General features: G+C 54.5%; 1 protein-coding gene and 1 long non-coding RNA gene across 2 annotated transcripts in view; one reads left to right on the top strand and one right to left on the bottom strand.

Annotated features, from left to right (window-relative positions):
* RASSF5 (Ras association domain family member 5) overlaps positions 1–13,666 on the bottom strand; it is a 65,655-nt gene extending 51,989 nt beyond the window's left edge. The window contains 1 exon segment of the mRNA XM_040636537.1: positions 13,213–13,666. Within this exon segment, the coding sequence (XP_040492471.1) occupies positions 13,213–13,666 (454 nt within the window).
* A 2,007-nt stretch (positions 13,667–15,673) lies between these two features.
* Positions 15,674–20,605, top strand: LOC121104062. The gene is made up of 2 exons (XR_005836450.1): positions 15,674–16,053; positions 19,903–20,605. It is a non-coding gene; the product is annotated as an uncharacterized LOC121104062 (long non-coding RNA).
* Positions 20,606–22,390: the final 1,785 nt, after the last annotated feature.

The following is a 22,390-nucleotide window of genomic DNA, read 5'->3' as shown; positions in this document are numbered from 1 at the left end:
CTCTGCCTCCCCTAGGCATGTGTCACTTTGCTCCGGGTGTAAGAGAGACAAAGCAGGAGGGGTCCCCCACCCCCAGGGCTCAGGTTCCTCTCCACCCGTCCCCAGGCCCCTGAGAAGACACAAGGGGGAATCTGGGTAGCTGATAAAGAAAAGACATGATCTCTGGTACTGAGGGGCAGATATGGAATGAAGAGCCTAAGGGGGTTTTTTGTTTGTTTTTTGTTTTGCTTTTGTTTTATTGTTTTTATTTTTTTCAAAGATTTATTTATTTTAAAGAGAGAGAGTGTACATGAGCAGGGGGAGGGGCAGCGGAAGAGGGAGAGACTCTCAGGCAGACTCTGCTCTGTGCATGGAGCCCAACATGGGGCTCCATCTCATGACCCTGAGATAGTGACCTGAGCTGAAAGCAAGAGTTGTATGTTTAACCAACTGAGCCACCCAGGCGCCCGTTCTATTGTTTTTAAAGCAGACACCATCTCTGAGAGGGGGCAAAAGACGGTCTAGCCTCTCGCTAGCCTCAAGTGTATTTTTTGGTAGTGTCCCATAGACCCCAAGGAGAAGAACAGCTAAATACGTTTGCAAGAAGGGCTGCCTGGGTATCGGCAGATGTCAGGACAGCAGAGGAAGCTTAGACGGATATGCGGATGTGAACAGGCACACAGCTCAATGCACACAGGTATGCCCATCACAGCCCCGAGGCCACAGAAGCCCGGGAGCAAACAGGTTCCGTCCTTTACGGGAGCACCAGCCTGCTGCCTCCAACTGGTTTTTCCGCACCTGCTTTGATGTCACTTGTGCACAAAGTGCCAATCGCCAACCAACTGGGTGAAAGGAGACTTTTTGCAGTGAGAAGAAAAGTAAATAGATGACGTCTGCGCCCTTCTCTGCAGGAGACTCACACAGGCTTCTTTACAGCTGTGTCCCTGTAGAGCCAGGACCGCCAGGCCGTTTCCCCGCTGACCCCTGAGCAGCTTTTTCAGATGATATATGACTTGCTCCTTGGCAACATGCTTGCTCAGCTCTAATGATGCCCGGTTGGCTCACCTAGCCTTCCTTGTTAGTGAAGCGGTGTGGTAAACTCAACGATAGGAATTTTTCCGGAGAAGGTGTTTGGGTTTCACGCCCCTCCCCCACTCCTGCCCAGGCAACCTTCAAACCCTATCTCTTTCCCTAAGATGCCGGCGGCTAGCCCTCCCTTGCCCAGGTGTGAAGGAAGAGCAGGTAGCCCTGGGGGGTGGGGGGCAGGAGGGCTCACACAGGTGACCTACCGGGAGCCGTTGTTAAAAGTCTTTCTGGAGCAGTAAACAAGAGCAGCTGCCAAGGAGGGACCGGCTATGTGACAAGCACCGTGGCAACTGGTTTACATCCGATGTCACGTTTAACTTCTCTGACACCAGCTTGAGGTCAAGATTCTTTGCCCAGTTTACACTGGGAGAAACCGAGGCTCAGAGACGTTCATCTGTACGAGGACGGCCCTACCGCCAAGAACCCAAGATCCAGACTCAGCTCGGCTTGGCTCCAAGCCCCTGGTGTTCTTCAATGCCATATTATAGGTTGCTGATGGATTCCTGCAAGTAAGATGAGCTCTTCTAGAAATCTGCAGTCCACTGTCTACCACTGCCATCATCTCTGAGCGCCCTGTCTCCCCTCTGCCGATCCATTAAGTCCAAATGCTAACACAAGTTAAACGAGTGAGCGTGTCTTAGAAGGAATGCAGCATTTGCCTTGACTTCATGCTGCCTCTCTGGGCAGGATTGATTTTCTTAAATCTATAACTCCTTGGGCTGAATAGCAAAGGAGCAGGGAATGATCTGTGGAATAATTCTTGCGGGGGGGGGGGAGGAACACGAAGGCACGAGTGAGCATTTAAACCGAGAAGCTCAGCATCCAGCTGTCCTCTCTGCGAGGGCCGCAGTATGTATTAGGCCATTGATGAGGATAAATTATGCAGCCTGGCTAAGAGTATTTGTCCCCAAGTGGGGATTAGGTCTAGTTGAATTAAAATTCCCACCTCTCTTGACACCTCGATCAGAAAAATCATATTTTCCAGAGTCAAGACCATGTTGTCTTTTAAACTCTGCTTCTGAAATCTCAGCCCAGAGAGGACTGTCGGGGTGCGTTCCGTCTCTAAAAGTCAGTGTTGTGACCGGATGCCCACCCATCCCTGAATGTGTAGAGAACAGCGCGGAGACAGGTGGGACAGGGAGCCCCAAGGGAAGCTTTTGCGCTCCGAAGATCCAGCCATCAAGGAGAAGCAGCAAACGGTCAGTAAGGGGACTAGGACCTGGGACAAGGGGTTCCAGGCCTGACTGTGCAGCTCTGGCCCCTAGCAAGGGGCCTTACTTCTCTGAGCTGCTGCATCTGTGAAATAACATAACCCCCTTCCCACTCCCCCAGCGCAGGGGTCCGGAGAGAATACATGATAATAAACAAACAAACCTAAGTGCTCCAGCACTTATCTATCTATAGAAAGATAAGACGCTGAGATAGCATGACACAGCAGGAAGAGCCATGCGCTAGGAGGCAGGTGCCGGGACTGCCCTGGTCCTAGGGCTTCCACCAGCTTCGGTTGGCCTCAGTTTCCTTTCTTTGAAAACAAGTGAGTAGGAGGCCCTAAGGTTTCATGACAATGTGAATGCTACTGTCTCTCCTTCTTATCTTTCACTCGCCCCACACTATGCCATTATCCTTCCCTAGGCAAGGACTGTTCCCCCCGCTAATTAGTGCTCAGGGCAAGAAACCCTGGCCCCGTCGCTGCCTGAGGCTGGGCTCCTGTCCCCTGCGTCCGGCCAGTAGTCCCCAGCCCAGCAAAGCCTGCATGTTGGGGCCCCGCAGGCACCTCCCCTAGCCATGCAGGTGAGAAACCCCTGCCTAGGAAATGTCACTGCCCCTGGGTCCTAGGGAGGCTGACTCCACACTGTGACAAGATCTCACATCCCTCAGAGCTCCGGCATGGGAGAGTGGAAAACAGTGTCATCCAAGTGCCCATCTTCCCCCAGCTCAGGGACTCGGATTAAGATGACCGCTTAGTCCTCATTCTCAGCCAGGGAAACGCCGTTCGGACCCACAGGCAACCTGGGCCTCTGCTCATGTGCTTTTAGACCTGCTGTGCCACCTAGAGCTGGCAGGGTGTCGGCCCCGGAGCTTTGGCCCCTGGAGGGCTGCTGAGCTCAGCAGCAAATACCAGGCAGCCAGCAGGCTCCTGTACTCCCTTCCCTACAGGGAAGGCCACTCGGCCAGGGCCTTGGAACCCAAGAACCCCCTGAAGGCCCCAAGCTAGAGCACTTGGACCTACCGCGAGCCAGCCGAGCCTCGTGGCAGAACCTCTGCAGGGCCTGGAGCCTCTCTGATCCCGAACGGCTCTTGGGGAGCCTGCGGAAGAGCCGCTGCAGCCTCGCCATGACCGTCCTGAAGCAGGCAGGAGCCGCCTCCTCCTGCCAGCCCTCAGTCATTCCGCTGCGGCACAGCAGTGGCTTCTCTCTAGGCTGCCCAGCAGGGATGGAGTGCTGAGTGGAGAGAGACTGGCCCCGGGAGGACCCCGGGGCCTCCCGTCACTGGGGCTTTGCTCCAATCAGCCCAGCCAGCTCCTCTTCCCAAAGGAAGTCCCAGGCACCTGGGACGTGGGGCCCGGGCACCCGCACAGCCTGCACAAAGCCTTCTCCTTCCCAGCTGAGGTCCTCTCCCCTCCACCTCCCCCAATGGAAAACTTTCTATTCCTGGGGCTTTTAGCTTGATAAGATAAAAATGCCCCCACCGAACAGGCTGCAGGAAAGAGCCTGCCCCAAGCTTCAAGGCTTAGGAGTGCCTGCAAGCCTGAAAATCAATGTCTCCAAAGTTTCAACAGACAGCAGAAGTGACCGGTTATCTCACACCGTGTGCCTGATCCAGGAGCTCGTTAATGGATTTCTTTGGGGATGGCGGGTTAATAATGCTTTACCAGCTATATAGGCTCCTGAGGGACGACAGGGAGAGTTCACATCCTCCCACACTAAGTCCAGGGGCGGGGAAGAGCATCGGCTTTCAGCCAACTGGGCCCATAAGGAGGCAGTGAGCAGACAGAGGTGAGAAGCAAAAGGAGGAAGAAAGAGAAAAGAAGAAAAGAATAGAGTCTCTTATAAATAGGACAGAAATGTTCTCTTGCCCTAAAACAGTGCTCGCAGGGCATCGCCTCCACACCAACTCCCAGAAGCCACCAGGTCCTCAGTGGGAAAAGTTCTCAGAAACCCTGTCACCCAGGCCAAGACGGGCAACCAGCCCTGGACAGGCAGCAAAGCCTTCTAGGAAAGCCGCTGGAGAGGGCTGCCTGCTCCTGGGGCTGCCTGGAGATTCCAGAACTCATCTGCCAGCTCCCACTGGAGTCCAGCTGCAGACAAAGGAGGGACACTCATCCTGTGCTGCGGAGGCCTCGTGGGTCTGCGGAAAGGAAGGTGCATTTACGATCCATGCTCCGGGCACCTGCTGTTAGGTCCCGAAGTCCACACCCCTGGGTTCAGACGTGAGCTCTGCTAGTCCTCCTGCAACCCTCCTGCCAGCGTGGGTCCCCTCCTCTGTGCTGTCGCTGGTCCCCGAGTCACAGAGAACGCTGAGGGGCATCCTAGCTGAAGGCCATGTCCTCGGGCCGCTTAGAGAAGAAACCGTTGGTAGAAAAACCTAAGCTACACTCTGTTCCTCCAAACTGGGCCCCCCATCATCTGCCTTCCTCCTAGGGAATCTGGGTAGAGGGTCCCCCTTACTGCTGAGGGCCTCAGTACTTGGTGTAGTAACAATAAAAACTTGTTTGTAAGCTTCACAATAAAAGCGCATTGTTTGCAAGTCCTTGATTTAAGACAGAAATGCCCTAAAATGGCATCCTTCCTCCGGCCCAGACATGGGTTCTTTCTCCCTCGTTCTTCCTCAGGGAGACTGGGCTGCCCATGACCTTTTTTGTGGCCCCCTAGTTTACCCAGCAGCTTCTGCACAGAAGAGGCTGATCACAAGTGAGTCCAGGTACTAAAACGACACTTGGAGCCATCAAGCAAGGGTTGGGAGATCCCCAGGGATTCCAGAACTCCCCCCGCCCCCCGCTGCCCCCCGGATGAGCCCAGGCCGGAGTCGGCATTCCTATTCCCACTCTCAGGGAAGGAAACACCCGTGCTAGAGGACATCTACTCTAAGTCAGTCATAAGTAATGGGGGAAAACCCCTCCTGAATGTCCCCCTTTGGGCTCGAGGATTTACTGATCTCACTTCTCCTTTCTCCTCATCACAGAGCTTTTCTTTGACGGGTTAAGCCACCAGAGAAGCCAGCAGGAGAGAACTGGCAGGCACTGGAGAAGGAGATTTGGGAGGCTCTAGAATCTTCCCTCCTGACCCTTTGAAAACTGGATAGATAGAAAACCTGGTTTAGGAGAAGCACTATCCAGGGGCAAGGGGATACGTGCGATGACCTCCTGTAGCCCCCAGATGAGGGGGGGCTTTTCCTGAAGAAAAGCACCGCCCAGATGACCCGCCTGCTGGGGAGGGAGTCCAGCCAAGGCACCGCACAATGGGAAGAAACAACCTTCCCCATCTCAAGTTTCGGGGCTACAATATATTCTTACCTTGAAATACTCCATTCATATAAAGATCACTCCAGATCACTTTTGGAAAAGTCACCCGAATAGACATTATGTACCGTATGTTCATCCCTTTCTCTCACAAATCAAGTTACAGCTGGGATCTGTTGTTCTCTTGGATAGTAAGGGATCTCTGAGGGGTTTTGTTTTCTTTTAAATCCTTTCCTCCCTTGCAGAAAGGACACAATTGTTTCAACAGAAACCACAAAACCTCCAGCTCCCATTCAGCTTGAATGGGAAAAACAGCTTCCTCCAAGTCAGCAAGGAAAGTAAGCAATGATACCCAAACATAAGACTGACCTGGAGAAACAGAGAGAGTCAGAGATGGGGTAAGAGTTGGGGGCGGGGGTTCCCGAGATTGTTGGTCCCCGTGTAGCCACAGCACTGCCTGGGATAGAGCCAGAAGTCTGTGAGGCCAACTTCGGTTTATATTAAAGCCCCTTATTGGCCCTTCTTCACGCTAGCTGTCCCTTCTGAGACTCAGCCTAATTTTGCTGTGGTTCCGGGTTAGCCCTGTGTCATGAACTCTGACCCTGGATCATGGCAAGGAGGAGGCATGGAACAGGAAAAGACTTCCTACTTGCATTTCCATGCCAGCCCCCTACACACTCCAGAAACCAGTGGGGGTGGGGCAGGGCCAGAGAGAGACTCTTTTTTCTTTTATCTTGGGACATAGAAAAACTTCACCTTTTGTTTAAAGATCTCATGATTTACACATGCTGAAAATCTATTTAGAAACCACACACTGGAATCAGGCTTAAGTGCATCCAATTCCCAATTATCCAGGCCCTGGCTGGCTGGCTGGCTGGCACATGGCTTACCCACCCGTTGGCTCACCCTCTTTTTTCTTTTCTGTACGTCTCTTTATGGACATTTCAGCATTCTTTGGTGGAAGGGGGGACAGACGAAGGAGGAGCACTCAATGAACTTGCATGTTCAAATGACATTAGCTTATAAGGCAAAATGCTGTGTTGGGTTCTGGTGCTGGTTTTGCTACTTTGATCTGGGTCATCTTAGAGCAGTCCTTTGCCTCCCTGAATGCTGTGCTTTCTCCCCTGTGAGAGGGCCATGATCCCACCAGCCCTGCCCACCTCGCAAGCTACTGCACAAGCAAAGGCTTCACATAGCGCCAGGCCACCTCTGCTCCCACAATTCTCGTCATTCTCAGCTCTCCCTGTTCCATGTATTCCCATCGGAGCAGGCTCATAGGACACCAATGTGTATCTACAGCAAACACGACGATATTTCTTTCCCAGAGCCAGCATCCAGTAGAAACAAAACACGAAAGGATTAAAAAAATCAATAAAAGGGAGAAAAAACCCACAAAAGGATTAAAAAAAAAAAAACAACTAGATATGCAAAGTACATCATTCTCCTTTTAGGCCTGACTTTTAGGTGTGATTTCTTAAAGGTCCATGTAAGCCAAATTTTCATTCTTTAGCAGCCACTGCAGACATCTGGGTAAGATCTGCCCTGCCCTGGAAACATTTGTTCAAGAAACAGGGAGGGGGGGCAGAAGGTGGGGTGCAAGCCTTCGATGACAGAGTAAACATGAGCCAGCCTGGCTGTGGTCACAGGTGAGTGACAGACCCTGCTCCCTGCCACCCAGTGACACGCAGGAATGAACACACCAGACTGTCCAACACCACTTTCTTACAAACCCTCAGTACAATGGGAGCTTGAACTTTTCTCCCTGACGCCCTCAGCAGAGCCAAGGCGATAAGTGGGGATGGGCAAATCCTAAAGAAAAGCTGGAATGTTCTACAGAAACCAGGGGGATGCCAGACCCCTCAGTCAGGACAGGATCTTCTCCAGGGGAGGCCGTACACAGGGCTACCTTGTAAGAGGGATCCCTGCTGGTCTTCCTTCCTGTCCCAAAAGGGCAAAATAAGAACCCAACATCACTGCTTTTTCTGTGGGTGCATCTTTCAAGAACGTTCTCTATGCCAGGAACCACAGGCGGGCTAGCACAGGCCCCACATGAACTTGTCAGCTGCCCTAGCCAATGACCGCACCACGGAATGCTCTCAGGGTACACGGGCTCAGCCCAAGTCTCCTCAGCATGGTATGTGGGGTGCTTCAGAGAGCACCCGAACATCACTTCCCCAGGTCTGAGTCAAGATAGTCTTAACCTCGGGGCGGGGCTTCCCGTGGCTACTCCCCAGCACTGATGTGATTCCACTTAAACCAGAGCCCCCGGGGAAGTGAGCCCGCTGCCCTGCCTGACATCATCACCTTGGCCTCCTTGCTCTTTCCCCAAAGTGGAAAAGCTGGCTCAGCTCCCCTCCCAACCCTAAGATTCTGCCCTGAACATGTGGAGAGAAGCTTGCCAAATCTCGGAGAAAAACCACCACGAATGACTAAATGCCCAGCCATCTCCCCAGTCAGGGCTGGCCTTCCCAGCGTCAGCGCCGCCGGCCCTCCCGGACCCAGGCAGCAGAGAGCTGGAACCCAGCCGGCCGGTGGGTGGCCTGGGGGCAGACGGCATCCAGCCACCAGCACCGCAGATCTGTGCGTGAGAGGGAAGGCTGGCTGCAGACATAAGCTCGGGCTGAGGGTGGGGTTGGGGGGTGACATTCCATTTGCCTGCTCTGTGCACCCACAAATATTCACCTGCCCGAGAACATTCACCTTGTCATCTGAGGAATGCGAACAGGAAGGGCCTCTGATAAGGCCAGAGGCGTATTTACAGCTTCCTCACCTGCCTTAATAGTACCCTGGGCAGAACAAGAGTGGCTAGCCACCCCTTCCGTGGGGCAACTGAGGACTGGGGTGGGAGCCAGAGAGGGCTCCTCGGAGGNNNNAGAGCCTACAGGGGCGTGGTTTCTGACGAAGAAATGCTGGGCATGGCCTGAAGGAGGGAAATGACCGGACAGCCTGAGATGGCCCCAAGGCCTTCGAGGCCAGCCAGCTTTGCCCCATCTGAGAGGTTCTAACCTTGTCCTGCCCCTAGCCAGGTGGACGGTCGACGCCTCCCTGCCCACGTAAGCCCTTGGTAACAGCACCTCTGCGTTCTGACCTCAGGAAGCCATTCCAGGATGAATGTGGAAGCAAGCATGAAAATCCTATGGGCTCTTCAGGGAAAAGGCACTACTGGCCTGTGAAGAATCCTTCTTGAGCTCACAGGTGGGCTGGGCCTGGCCCAAGCCTCCGGCCCCTGTCCTCACACACTCTTCACCACCACGAGCCAGGTCCTGTGGCAGAAGCCACTTCACCAGCCAGGCAGGGCCCATGGGGTGGGGCAGGGGGCTGTCTTTTCCCTGTCACTCAGGGCTGACCTGCCAGGTTTGGCCCAGGCTGAGTGACTGATAAACTTGGGGGGAAGAGAGAGGATCCCAGACCAAAGCCTCAGCGCTGAGGGGAGATGTCAATTCACTTCCACCTAATAACTCCACAGGATCAGCGGGCGAACACACACGTTCATTACCAAGTCTAATTAGGCTGGCAGACAAGTGGCATTAATCATTTTTGACTGTACCTGGGATTCAAGCCCCCTTCCTTCCATAATCAGAAAATTTCATGCTCTGATGAAGAGGGGGGACAATTAAGCCCACATTTAATGCTTTCACTTTCATCTTTCCAGAAGACAGGAAGCAGGGAGGAGAGGAAACAAGATACAGCTTAGGGACCTTGGAAGGCCTCCCTCAAAGCATTCCAGATCTGTTCTCTGTCCCCACATACACACACACACACACACACACACACACACACACACACACACGTGCACACTCATTCCACTAGGACTTGTCCTAGGAGAAGATCCCAATTAGAGTCAGGGGCAGGAGGAATTGGAGGGGGGGTTTCCACTCTCTTTAACAACTCAACATCCTTTTCCCTAACCTCCCCAGCCAAACAGGGGCCTGAGTCCATGAAAAGACTTGAAGCCACACACTTCAGTGCTGCTGGGTGTACTGGACAAATAACTACTTTCCAAGTGCCCAAGAGTTTTAGGGTCTGCTGCAGGGCAACATGGTGTCAATGTCCCCGTAACTTCTTCTACAAAGAAGTCACCATAATAGATGACTCCACAGGATCCAGCATCTGTCACATGGGTGGGTCCAATCTTTACAGAGAGGCGGGTATAGCCCAGCCATTAGTGAAGTGACAAGACAGAGCTGGGAAGGCTGGACAAGGGGCCCTATGGGACACAGTCTCACTCACCCCAGAAAGTCCCCTGTCCCTGAGGTCTCACGGGAGTCGCCTCCTCTTCACATCATAATTAAATATCTATCAAGTGCGGCGTAGGATAAGGAGCCCCAGGGCTCCCCTTTCCACCGTATAATTCCAATCCCATAACACTTCATAGTTCTGAACGATGACACCTCCAGAGAAGGCTCTAGGCATTCCTTGCATGTAAGGTGGGTCCAAGCATCCCTCCTTGAATGTGGACTTGGACTTCGGTTACCCCATTTTCCAGACTTTCTCTAGTCCAGGATGGCTTACATGCCCACAAAACAAGACGAAAAGTAAAAGGTCAACTCTACGTGCCTTCCACAGAAGAAAAGGTCTATGACCTGTAAAGGACATTTCCTGATACCAAAGCCAAAGGGCGGCCAGGGACTTTCGCAGGATGTTTGCTGTGGGTCTTACCCACAAATGGATTCTTGCCACTGCCACTGCCACCACCCCAAAGCACGCTTATGCGTTTACATAATCTCTCTGTATGTCTCTCTGTCTCTCTGTGTCTCTCTCTTTTTGCTTCTGTCTCTCTCTCCCCCAATCTCCATTGGATTTCTTTCTCTATCTAATAAACATGATTTCTTTAATCCTGGAAATTAATATTAACTCTGAACCTCCCTGTGGGCAAATCCAGCATTAGCCAGCGTCAGTTACAGACCTGGAAGTAGAGGCAGGCTTAAGTGAGAGAGGCTTTCACCAAACAGGCACACAGACTGTGGGAAGACAGCTTTCTAAAAGTTTCCTTTACTAAAAGCCCATCTTATCAACATGGCTCCCTCCACCCCCCATTGTCAGGCTCCTGCCCAGACAGATGTCATTCATATACCACCGCCCTTCTCCTTGTTTCCAAGAGCAGAGAGATTTACCAGTAAAAACAAGCCACCACCTTCATCCAGTGCGACTTATGGAGGCTGCTCTGTGCCTGGCACTTTGTTGGGGGCAAGTGATAGAAGACAAGGCACCAGTGTCCTGGTGCTGCCTGAGCCACGGCATTCAGTGTGGGCACTCCTCAACCACAGAAGGCAGGACAGTGAATACCCCACATCCTGGGATGCCCATGGCACCCGCTTCCCCACTTAGTTCAGCCAACCAGGGTTCGAGAACTATACTCACTGCTTGGAAAGGTGATCCTCACAGGAATCATGAGCAAAGACAAATTGTTACAGCTGTTGGATGGGAGGGGATAACAATAACATTCATATTGCATTAAACATTGATAATCCCTTTTGCCAGGCACCGTGGTAAGCACTTTACATATATTAATTCATTGAACTCTCACATTAACGCAATGAAGTAGGTAATGTTATTATCCCCATTTTTTTTTTATAACAAGGAAGCAGAGCACAGAGAGGCCCAGAATGACCCAGAGATTAAGTGACAGAGTGAGGATTTGAACTCAGGTCTTCTGGTTTCAGTCTGTTCTCTTAATCGTTGCCTGCTACTGCCCTTTTAAAGTCATATTTCTAAATCTGGCTTTTCAAAACAAAGATAAACCAAGACCACCATGGAATTAGATCTTCAACTTAAAGAAAGATGCTCAGTGAGTTTGGCCAGTTGTGTCTTCACCTGCCAGCGGCTCATTTGCGCATCAGAACATTTCTCAACTGCTCCCATCCAGCCACAGGTCCACACGTAGTTAAATATTAATAATGACAAACAGAGTCTCCGCTCACTAGTCCCCTGACTCCAGCTGTGCTCCCTCTCTGGTGTTCATTCATCCCTGGTGGATAGAGTCCCCAAATGTCTTAACTACCGATTAGAATTCCAATGAAGTGGATTTCCCGGGATTCCAGCACAACTAAATCCGTGACAGTGAGAATACTGCCTCTGTGTGTGTTTATAGAATTGAGGATAAAGTACCCTTGGACCCTTGAGAGGGCAACCGTTGCGAGACATCCATGGGCAAATTACATTTGATTCTACTGTAAAGTCAGGAGCATTTACCAAGTGACAGCAGCTCTCCACCCACAACACACACCTCTGTAAAGTTTGCTCTTTCCTTTAGCATTAGCATCTAGACTGTGAGTTCGGGTGGCAGAGGGAGCAACACCTACTTTCCCCTCCAATCTTTCCCTTCCACTTGACCCTGGCTTAGAATGTGAGCTTTCCTTCCTTAAAGGCAGAAGCAGCAGGAGGCACCCTGCACAGCCTCTGCTGTGAACTGCAGGGATGGGCAAGGTAGGGTTTTCCTGATGGGGAAGTAGCTGGGGCAGTCAGATGGGAGCCGCGGGCCTCTGGTCAAGGGGGAAGGGCCTTTGCTGACAGATACAAACCACAACCCATTTCCAGAGACGCTGGTTAGGGGCTGTGCCGTCCTCTGTGCTTTGTACTTCAGATCTTTAAAATATCTCTATAAACACATAAACACATGGATATGGTTAGCCTCCCCCAAACAGGCAACTGCAAATATGGGGATGGGGAGAGGACACCCGTTAAAGAAATATACCTAACTGTAGGAAGAGAAAAATAATAACCCCCACCCCCGAAACGACTGCAAGTTTGCTTGGAAAGTCGACACACTGGGTGTCTAGTGGTCTACAGTCAGGCTTTGAGAAGAGTCTGGCTCTGAAGGAGGCTGGAGGGGCCTGAAAGCTCTGGGAAGGAAAGCACTGGACAGAGAGTTGGGGAATTTTAGAGCCTGATGACTGGTGCAGTAACCTTACAGGATGAGGAGAAGGAGGAGGAAGGAGAGGATGAGGAGGAGGAGGTGGAGGAGAAGGAGGGGAACGGGGGAGGAGGGGAGACAGGGCACAGCCAAACATTAGAGCAGAGTCCAAAGGTTTGAGGGGCCAGAGGTGAAAGGTAAAGGGTGGGCACAGGTGCAGGATGACCTTAGGTCTAGGGTGACCTCAGGCTCACTTCAACCTACAGCCCCTTTCCATTCAAAGCCTAACCAGGTCTCTTTCCTGTCCCAACAGTGTGCCCTAAAGAAGAGGTGTACCACAGCGGGCCATGGGCCTGTACCACAGGCGACAAACAACCCATATTCCCATTAACCCTAATAAGCACGGGTCAAATGGCCATATCAATCCCAGTCTCACAACCCACTGTCAAGAAGCTACAACAAACCCAAGAGGGTGCGTGGGAGACAACGGAATGACCTTGCCACCCTGGTCATCATCCCCAACCTCAGTGTGTGTGTGTGTGTGTGTGTGTGTGTGTGTGTGTGTGTGTGTGTGTGTGTGTGTGTGTAGGGGCGAGGTACGGACCTGTCAGGGAAAGAGGTGCGTGTTAAACACAGCATCACCATACCTGGCGGTAAGCAGTCGCTAAAGCACACCCGCCAGGGGACTAAGAAGCAGAGTCTCCCGGGCGTGTCTCCCTTGGTCGAAGTGGAGAAGAGCAATGCCCGTCCCCTGCCCCAGCCCCCGCTGGCAGTTCCCCGCCGGGGGACTGCGGGATCCCGGCGCGCCCCTCCCCTGCCCTGCCCTCACACTCACTAGCGCAGCGCAGCGCCTGCCGCAGCACCTCGCGTCCGCACAGGTCACACCAGCCCCGGCCGCTCCGCAGCGCCAGGTCGGCGAAGCTGTGCCCCTCGCCTCGCTCCACCGGGACGCGGGGGTCCTGCGGCTGCTCGAAGATGCTCCGCACGTCGCGGGGCCGGGGCGCTCCAGGCCGCCGCCGCAGTCTCTGCTGCAGACCAGGCCGGAGAGGGCGAGCGGGGCGCGAGGCCCGAGGTTGGGACTCCGGGTCCCCCCGGGCCGCCCTCCGGGCGCCGCGCCCCTCGTGCGCCCCGGGCGCAGTAGAGAGGGGCGCGGGGGCGCAGCGGCGCGAGGAGCGGCCGGGAGGTGGCGGCGGCTCGGGGCCGCTCAGGCTCTGCAGGTAGCGCGGCCGTTCTGGGTCCAGGAGCAGCCGGTAGGGACGCTGCCCGATGGCCGGGGACGCCATGGCCATGCCGGGCTCGCGGCGGCGGCTCGCGGTGGTGGCGCGGCTCCCGAGTCAGCCTCGAGAGAAGGGCGGCCCTACACGAGCGCGCCTTTAAAGGGACCGCAGCCTGTAGGGCGGGGCGGGGGCGGGGAGACCGGCGCGCGTCAGGAAGGGCGCTCCGGGGAACCACCGGCAGGCCGAGCGGCGGCGCAGGGGTGGGGGGAGGGGGCCGGAGCAAGCGCGGATTTCGGGGGCGTCTGCGGGAAGCCGAGCAGAAGACTGGGACAGCTTAAGAGGCGTTGCTGTCGGGACGGTCTGCCTTCAGCCCTGCCTCCTCGACTCTCCCCTCACTTCCCCCTACACCAGGTCCCCACCTCCCCAGCCCACCCGCACCCCAACACCCCAGCACGCCCAGGTGAGGGAGCCGGCGGCGGGGAAGGGCTTCGGAACTATCTGGGGATGGGCGTATGCAGTAGTCCCCGGGCCGGGGGGCCGCGCGCCACCGTCCCGCTTCTCCTGCCCACGGGAGTGGGCGCCGTGGCTTCCCCTCGCCGCATCCCCCTGGCCGGCCGGCCGCGCGGGGGTCGGGCAGGCCCCGGCGGCGCGCCAGCTCCCGCAGCAGCGCGGAGTCCCGTGACGCCGAGGGACGCGCGGCGGGGGACGCTTCCCAGGCTGACCGCGGGAAGCCGCCTCCGCGGCGAGCGAGGCTGGCCGCCTGCGACTTTCGCTCTTGCTGGATTTCCCCTCTCGGCAGCCCTGCCTAGTAGGACATTCCTTTCCCGGAAGACTGGGGTTATAGGATCCTGGGCCCTGGATGGTGAGACCGCTCCCTCGCGCCACGGCTGGGGAGAGCTTATCTTCCGAGGCCAAACCGTCCTCTCCCCGCGGCTGCTCCAGGAACTACTGTGGAAACGCCGGCCCCGAAAGCCATGCTCTGTAAGAGGGATGGACAGCGCACTTGGGGGACCCAAAGACGGATTCCTTTCTGCTAGTGACAGAGCCGGCTTCATAACCTCCTCTGCCCCTCCCATTTATGCTCTGATTTCACCGTTTTGAAAGTCTTCATAATTTTTGAACAAAGGGCCCGGCATTTTCTGTTTACACTAGGTCCCACGGATGACGTAGCCTGTCCTGATCACCTCTTGTGGGCGGGAAACGGGACTGCTGGGTCTTTGAGCAGGCCAGCTGCATGACCCAGGCCCTCTCCAGCCTCTACAGGTCTTTTTTGCCTGTAAATTAGTCTGGGAGTGGGAAGACAGGTAAATGCTTTTGCGATCCACCGCTCTGACGCAGTGATCACTGACTGTCCTCTTAAAACTTGGGGTTCAGTTTGGTTGATTTAACAGAGGTCATCAGCAACCAACTTTGGAAATAATCTAAATTCCTCTAGACCTGAGACTCACCCTCTTCCTCCCAGGCCAGAGATGGGACTCCCCCTAGTGTCTGGTAGGGGAATCTTCACTTTTGCTTTTTCTTTCCCGTGGAGGTAATTTTTAGGTAATTCCTAAAACTTCAAGAGTCCAGTGGCCAGGGAATTCCCAGCCCGCTTTGGTCCGTGGCTTCTCCTTCATGGTGGTGGCAGTCAGAGAGTCCTCCGCATTTGCAGTGGAGGAGATGTGCCGGGTCCCTGGGTCGCACCAGAGGCTGGAACGTCACACCTCACTCAGGAGGTGGTTTCTGGGTTCAAGGGAAAATAGCCAACCCCACAGTCTACAGAGCAGAAGGCGTTGAGATGAGGGAGGGTGCACGATGAGCCATCCCTTTTACTCCCCTCCCCCACCTTTCCGCTCCCCGGTGTGAACCTTGCTTTCTCTCCCATCAGTGGTTTCAAACTTTGGCGTGTAATCACTCGGAGGGCTTGTTAAATCACAGATTAGCTCCACCCCCACAGTTTCTGAGTCAGTAGGAGTTCAGGGCTGAGGTTTGAGATGTTGCATTTTTAACAGATTCCCAGGTGGTGTTGCTGCTGCTGGCCCAAGGACTCCACTACTCTAGATCTCAGGTGGTGATAAGGTGGACTTCTCTGTTCTTTTCCCTACAGGGCANNTGAGCGTCAGTGGACACACTGAGAAAAACTCATTGGGTGGGGGTGCTATCCCTGAATGCTATCTGCTGAATGTTCACACAGGAAAGTACAATTTGCCTTTTTGGTCTCTTATTCCCACCTCGTCCACTTTTTCTGCAAACAGTTTTCTCGGGGTTGTTGCAGAAACCTGCTTTGCATATAAAGATCTGTTTGTATCCACCCTTTGTTACCCATCCGTCACCACAGGCTTGAGACTCGTTGGAGGAGATCACCTCTCCCAGGAGGCAGGGAGCTGGATGAGGTCCAGGGCGTGGACCCAGCTTGAGCTCTGGGTGACAGCTTGGTGTGGCAAGAAGAAAGGACCTGACGATGCACACATCACTGAAAGGTCAGTTCTGAAATGCCATTTGTGAAATAATTGCCAACAATCGCCATCTCTGCCCTCCATCCCCCTTTCTGCCCCCCCCCCCAGGCATGAGTTGGGGCAGCCCAGCCCAGATCCCCTGGATGGAAGGTCTCATGGGATGAGTGTCTCCTTTAGCCCTGGGAAGCTGAGGACTGTCTGGAATAACCGGACATAAACCCCTTCCCAGCTGCCTAAGCTGCACAGAAAAATTGGTTTTCCCTTCCCGCTACAGCTCTGATTTGGAGGAAGGCGGGTGGCTGCTCTCAGCCCTGAATGGCAAAGGGGATTGTGCAGGGCCAGAGCCCTACACTGGGCTTGTGGGATGGGAACAGAGATGAAGAAGGAGATAACATAACCTCATGTAACCAACCCAAAACGTTTATCAAGTTTATCTTAAGGTTCATCTGCCTGAGCCAAGAAATTGTGGTTGGGAGAGGTAGTTGCCACCCCTGACCCCCGACAGGAGGCTCCCTGCCTGGGACTTGCCTTCTGTGATAGCATCTTTCCCAGCGCAGTGCCCTTCTTCCCTGAAGGAGCGGCCCCTCCCACAGCACACACACACTCGCAACTCAGTCCTCCTTCCCCAGGGAGGACATAGTAAATAAACTCTAGGCTCATTGGAGGGTCAGGACGGTGCCTGGAACAGTGTAGTGTGCGCTGTTTGAGGCTCAGGATTGTTGGGGTTGGTCTCTGGTCAGGCGGGCCACCAGGGTAAGACCGCAGTGTCCGCGGGGACACCTCCACTGGGAATTTTTCCCATGTTCGCAGATCCTCTTGGCTCAGAGCCGTTGACTTTTTTCTGTTTGTGACTCACTCCCAGAAGAGTAGGTGTGCTGTTTTTATTTTTGACCAAGGCGGAGAATTATGAAAGTCGTTTGAGTGTGTGGTCAGTGTGTGAGGTCACTTCAGAGGTGGTCCGGGAGCGTGTTGGTTCCTCCATGGGGCGAGCTGTGTCAGGGCTGTCCCCCCCAACCCCTGCTGAGCTTCCCAGTAGGAAGGAAAGGGGAAGGACAGAATGCATCCTGACTTTCTGAAGGGGAAGTTTTTGGTTTTGTTTGGCTTTGAGGCATCTGAAGTCGCTGAAATCCCCAAAGCATTTAGGGGAGCTCCCAGTGATTCTGAGAGAACAGCTGTTTGCACAGGCTCACTGCACCGGTCAGGACAGGTTAGGTTATGCTTCGGTAGTAAGCAGCCTGCAAGTCTCGCGGCCTTTAAACCAGAAACTTCTTTCTCACTGCTATGACAAGCCCTCTGCCGGCTGGCAGGGAGGCTCTTCTTCAGAGCCGCTCGGGGCCCCACCACATGAATATTGCCGGCCACTGGCCACCGTGCCAGAGGGACGCCAAGAGAGCCCTGAGGCTCCCATGTGTATAGCCCGCCCTCCACAAGGGGAGCAAGAAGTGCAAGCCATCGTGTGCTCAGAATGGGGAAAGAGCTGGAAATATTTGGCAAACAGCACTACTGACCAGCGCAGCCTTCAGGGGCCCAGAGCAGTTATTCATTTAACAAGTAGCTGAGACCCGCTCTGTAGCGGGCGCTGTTGTTGGCACTAACGGTCCAAGAGCGGAATGGACATGTTCCTGAAGCTTCCATCGTAGGGGGAGAGCCAGATAACAACCAAGCACACGTAAGTGTGATAGAATGTCAGGTCCTGAGTACTGTATGGTGAAAAGTAAAGCACATTAAGAGGATAGAAAATGGCAGGGGCAACTCTTAGGTCAGGTGGCCAGGAAAGGCCTCTCCGAGGAGCAGACGTTTAAACACAGACCCGAGTGGAGTAAGCCCTGTGTCTGTCTGAGCAAGGGCAGTCCCGGCTGAGGCAACAAGAGCCCCGAACTTTCCTACACCTTCGGAACGGGAGTTTGTTCCACATGCATACCCCCAGACTCCACCTCCAGAGATCCAGGGACTCTGGGTACTGGCCTGTGTTTTATAGGAGCTGATTAAGGTGCCTCACAGACCCCACTCTGAAAATGCGAGCAAGGCAGTGGGTAGCTGGGATCGTGTGACCCCTGCATAGACATTTGAGGGGAAATGCTGTCAGCCTTGTTGAGTGCAGGGCTACAGCTCTGCACGAGACTTCCTTCCCTTGATGGGCAGCTCATTGGACACAGAGCTCAGCCCCCCCCCACCCCCCATGGAAGTGGAGAATGATGGGGGTCCGAGTAATGGGGGTCAGTCACACCTTCTATTGCTAGGCTGTGAGCCAGGACCATAATTACATGTTGTTGGAGAATTAAAATATTTGTAAAAGTCTCTTGTCAAATGCTATGTGTTATACATATTTACTCAAGAAATATGCATCCAGCGCTCACCATGGGTCTGGCACTTTAGGCTTGAATGACTTGATCTTCACAGCAACTGTCTGAAACGGCTGACATTCCTATTTTACAGATGAGAAAATCAAGGCTCAGAGAAGTCATGTGACTGGCCCCAAAAGGTGTCATAGTCTAGACTCAAATGCACGATTTTGCCTTTGCACTACCCAGCTGGTATGGTAAAAAGGGCAGTGGTTAAACGTCTCTGATCTCACTTTGTAGGTACAGTTTGAAGAATCAGCAAAATACTTCCCCATTTTTCTTTCCCTGTTGAAATCCTGTTCAATGTTCAAGGTCTAATCCAAATGCCATAGAGCCCTCCCAGAGTTGCCCAGACCTGATCCCTCACTTTTTCTTCTGGGACCCTACAAGTCGCTTGCATCTCCAACACCCACATCACCCTGATGTGAGTCACGATTACATTTGTACATTTTGCCTTCCCCACCTGGGTCTTGCTGGCCTTTCTGATCACACGGTACAGGGAAAGTAAGAGGTGCTCATCAAATGCTGAATGGAATGAATTCAGCTGTCAGATCCCAACCAGTACGTAATTCAGAACTCATCTCTAAACACGCTTTAGGCCATGGGCCCTGCACCAGGGAGGGAAGATGAGGAATTGCCTGGCCCAGCGAGAACAGAAGGCACCCAGCAACCTGCTGGGGCTGGGGGCAGTGGCAGTGGAGTTGGGAACTGTTTAAGACTCCTGTGCATCCTTCCAAGTTGATGGTCACTGGGGTGCATTTCTTGGCTCCTTGGCCAGGGGTGAGGGCTGGTGGGTCACCATCCCTTCAGGAGGATGGGTTTCCTCTGTGTCACCGAGCTCCAGTGCTCGGGAACATCTAGGTCCTTGACAGTATTCAGGACAAGAGGACAAACCCGGGTACGAGTGCAGCAGCGATGTCAGGTGTCACTCCTGGAAAGGTGTCGCCATGCAGGGTGCGGGTGGGTGGGGCCTGTCTTCCAGGCTTCAGTGGCGCCTCCCCCGTCTCTCTCAATTAGGGAATTTTTCCATCCCAAGTCACTCTGCCGGGCTCACGGTAAGACTGGTTTGTGTGTATGTTTCTTCTTTCCGTGTGGAAAAACTCAGCTATTCCAGGCAGATTTGTCAGCACTTTCCCCCTCAGCCAGCGGGAGGCTCCAAGCCACAGCGACTTACATTCCAGGACTAAGCCCTCTCTGGGCCCATCGCTGTGGCAGGAAGCCAGGGACTGGGGCTGGGACAGACCACAGGAGCACAGCGGCCTGGCTTCCAGGCTATCCCTGCTCTCACCCCAGCTGCCCCACGCGTGCACACACACACACACACCCCTGTCTCTTCCGGATCTCTCTCTTGCTCCCCTCATTTCTTCCCCCTTTCGCCCCTCATTCTCCTTCTCCCTTTCTCTGTCCATCTCTTTATCACTCCATTCCTCTCCGTCCTCCCTCCCACCCTCTCTCCTGTCCTCATTCCCATCTCTTGTCCTCACTCCCCCACCCCGGCGCACACACACACACACACCCTGTCTCCCTGCAGAGGGTGCAGGGAAAGGACCCAACTGCTTGAAGTGACTGCTGAAACTCGGAGCTCCCCAGGGAAGTAATCTGCGGCTACTTCAGGCCGTTCTTGCCTGTTCCTCACCACCCGCCACCAGCGTCCCTTGGCTACGGAGTCTCTGCAAGATGAAGGGAGAAGCGCCTGGAATCCCACCCTTGACAAAGTCCCTGAAGCGGCTTGGAAGGGAACCCCAAAGGGCTGGTTGTGGCGATCCTTTGAGGCCGTTCTGCCGAAGTGAGACAGCCCTATTGGAGCAAACGGCGGGTGCGGCGGGAGCGTGGTGGGGCCCTTGTGGGGCTCTATCGTGTCCCCTATCCTGGCTCCCCTGGCCTCAGCTGTCAGGTTGGGGTCGGGGGTGCATTTAGTCAGGTGTCTACCACCTCCTGCCCTTTGGCCTACGCTGGGCCATCCCCATCCACATGCAGGATATGGGCGGCCGCAGGACTCTCAAGCGGGGAGTGTGGAGAGTCACCGGGAAGCTCGTCACAAGGCAGGTCCCCGGGCCACACCCTCGCCGACTGGAATCCAGTGGGTGGTGGCCCAGAAACTGTGTTTTGAACCCCGCAGCACTAGGACACAGAGGGCTGCCCTTCCCGCGTGGGGAGCTGGGACGCGCCCCCACATCCTCCTAGCGAGGCCCATTTTTAACCTGGCCCAGCCTGTTGTAAGAGGTGCTCGCCATGACTCTGACTGCCGTGTGGTTTCTTCCCAGACGTTTGCGACTGAACTGAGCCACTGCCTGGCCCACTGAGACAAGACAAACTGCTTCTTGAGCCTCCCCGCACAGGGGCTTCCGGCCTAGCGAGGTGGTGGGGGGGGGGGGTGCAGAGAACTCACATTGTGTTTCAGGCCCTTTGTGGAAATACCTGCTCTATTCCTCCCTGCAACGTTGAAAGATAGCATCACCATTTCTCAGACGAGGAGACCGAGGCACAGTGTTGCAATACACCCTCCACACAGGCACCCGAGAGTCATCTTTAAAACCCCAGTTGGACTTGACGTGAAACCTGGTCTATGGCTCCCGGAGGTAAAGCTCAAGTTCTTTATCGTGGCCTACGAGGACCTTCTGGGTCTGGCTTCTCCCTTTCCTCAACACCAACTCCCCCTGGAGCTGACGCTCCACACACATACAGCTCCTTCCATGCACGGCGTGTGCTGTTCCCACTGCCAGGGACGCCTGCCATGCCTTCTTCACTAGGTAACTCCACTCTCCTGCCAAGGCCGCACTCCAGAGCCTGCGGTGCCCCAAGTCCTTCCCTGACGCCCTCCCAGCCTGACCTCAGCATGGCCCCCCCGAGACGGTGCTGTCCCTTGAGCTGTGCATTCCTAGCCCGGCACTCTCGTCATGACACTGAAATGCCTCCCCGTCACGGTGAGCTCCTTCGGGGCAGACAAGCCATGACGGTCACCTGTGTGGCTCCGGCACCGGCAACAGGCCGGTAAGGGCCTGGGACACGGCAGGGGTTCAGGGCACGTTTGAGGAGCCGAGTGGACTCTTCATTTTAAGTGTGAAGTTAGGAATCATGACAGAGAACAGAAAGGGAACTTTAAGAGGTCCTCAGACACTTGAGGATCTTACAAGGTTCTTCTGACCACGGGCCTTGGTCCCTTCCTCACTCCCCGCTGACAGAGAATCAGAGCCTCTGCAGAAGCTTAAATGGGGGCAAGCATCCACGGCAGGGGCTCGGCCCCGCACGGGAACAAACCGAAGCCTCTGAGTATGTCTCTGCTGGGCTTCTCTCGTGAGAACATAGAGCCTGCATCATATCATCCCCCAAAAATCTGCACTTGGCTCTCAGGGATCCCCAGGCTCTTCTGCTGAGCTCCACCAAGCATGTGGGATCCAGAGGTAGCCACAGCTGCCAGGGAAAATCCATTCCGGGACTTCCCTGCAGGGCCTCTGATGAGCCAGAAGTGTCAGCCGAGCTTCACGCAGGCAGAGCAGACCCGAGGTGGCCCAGGGCCCAGGGGCAGCAAGGCAGCCGCTGGCTCCGGGGGCCCCGGAATGTGAACCCATTGAGCTTAAATGACCCATGGACACACACACCCCCCAAATGGCATACATGACGCCACTTAGGCTCAATGCCAACCACCATCCCCCCTCCCCAGAGGCCTCCCCTGGGTCTTTAGCGGATGCTGGTCTTTTCCATAGAGAAGCAGCATGGAGGGGGTCAGAGTCAAGGACCTGGGCTTCCTCACTTCCGCCCTGCTGGGTCATGAGGCCGTGGAGCCTCTGAGAGCATGGAGGCTTCATGAAGGTGGGCAGGAAAGATTTCTGGGGTCATCTAGAGTCAAGCATAACGTTGTTTTCATTCTTCAGTGCACAAATGGGGCTTCCCATGCATCTCCCTCCCCCGAGAGGGCTACTCTACTCTCTACTCTCCCACAGCCTGGGCTAGGGGGGCAGTGCAGCCTGCTTAAGGGAAGGCTGGATGTGGTGCGGGGGAATGACTAAGTTTGCACAAAT

Source organism: Ursus maritimus, unplaced genomic scaffold, assembly GCF_017311325.1.
Source record: "Ursus maritimus isolate PB19 unplaced genomic scaffold, ASM1731132v1 scaffold_2, whole genome shotgun sequence".
Classification (NCBI taxonomy): Eukaryota; Metazoa; Chordata; class Mammalia; order Carnivora; family Ursidae; genus Ursus; species Ursus maritimus.
Note: the sequence above shows the minus strand (reverse complement) of the source record. Positions and strands in the feature narration are given on the sequence as shown.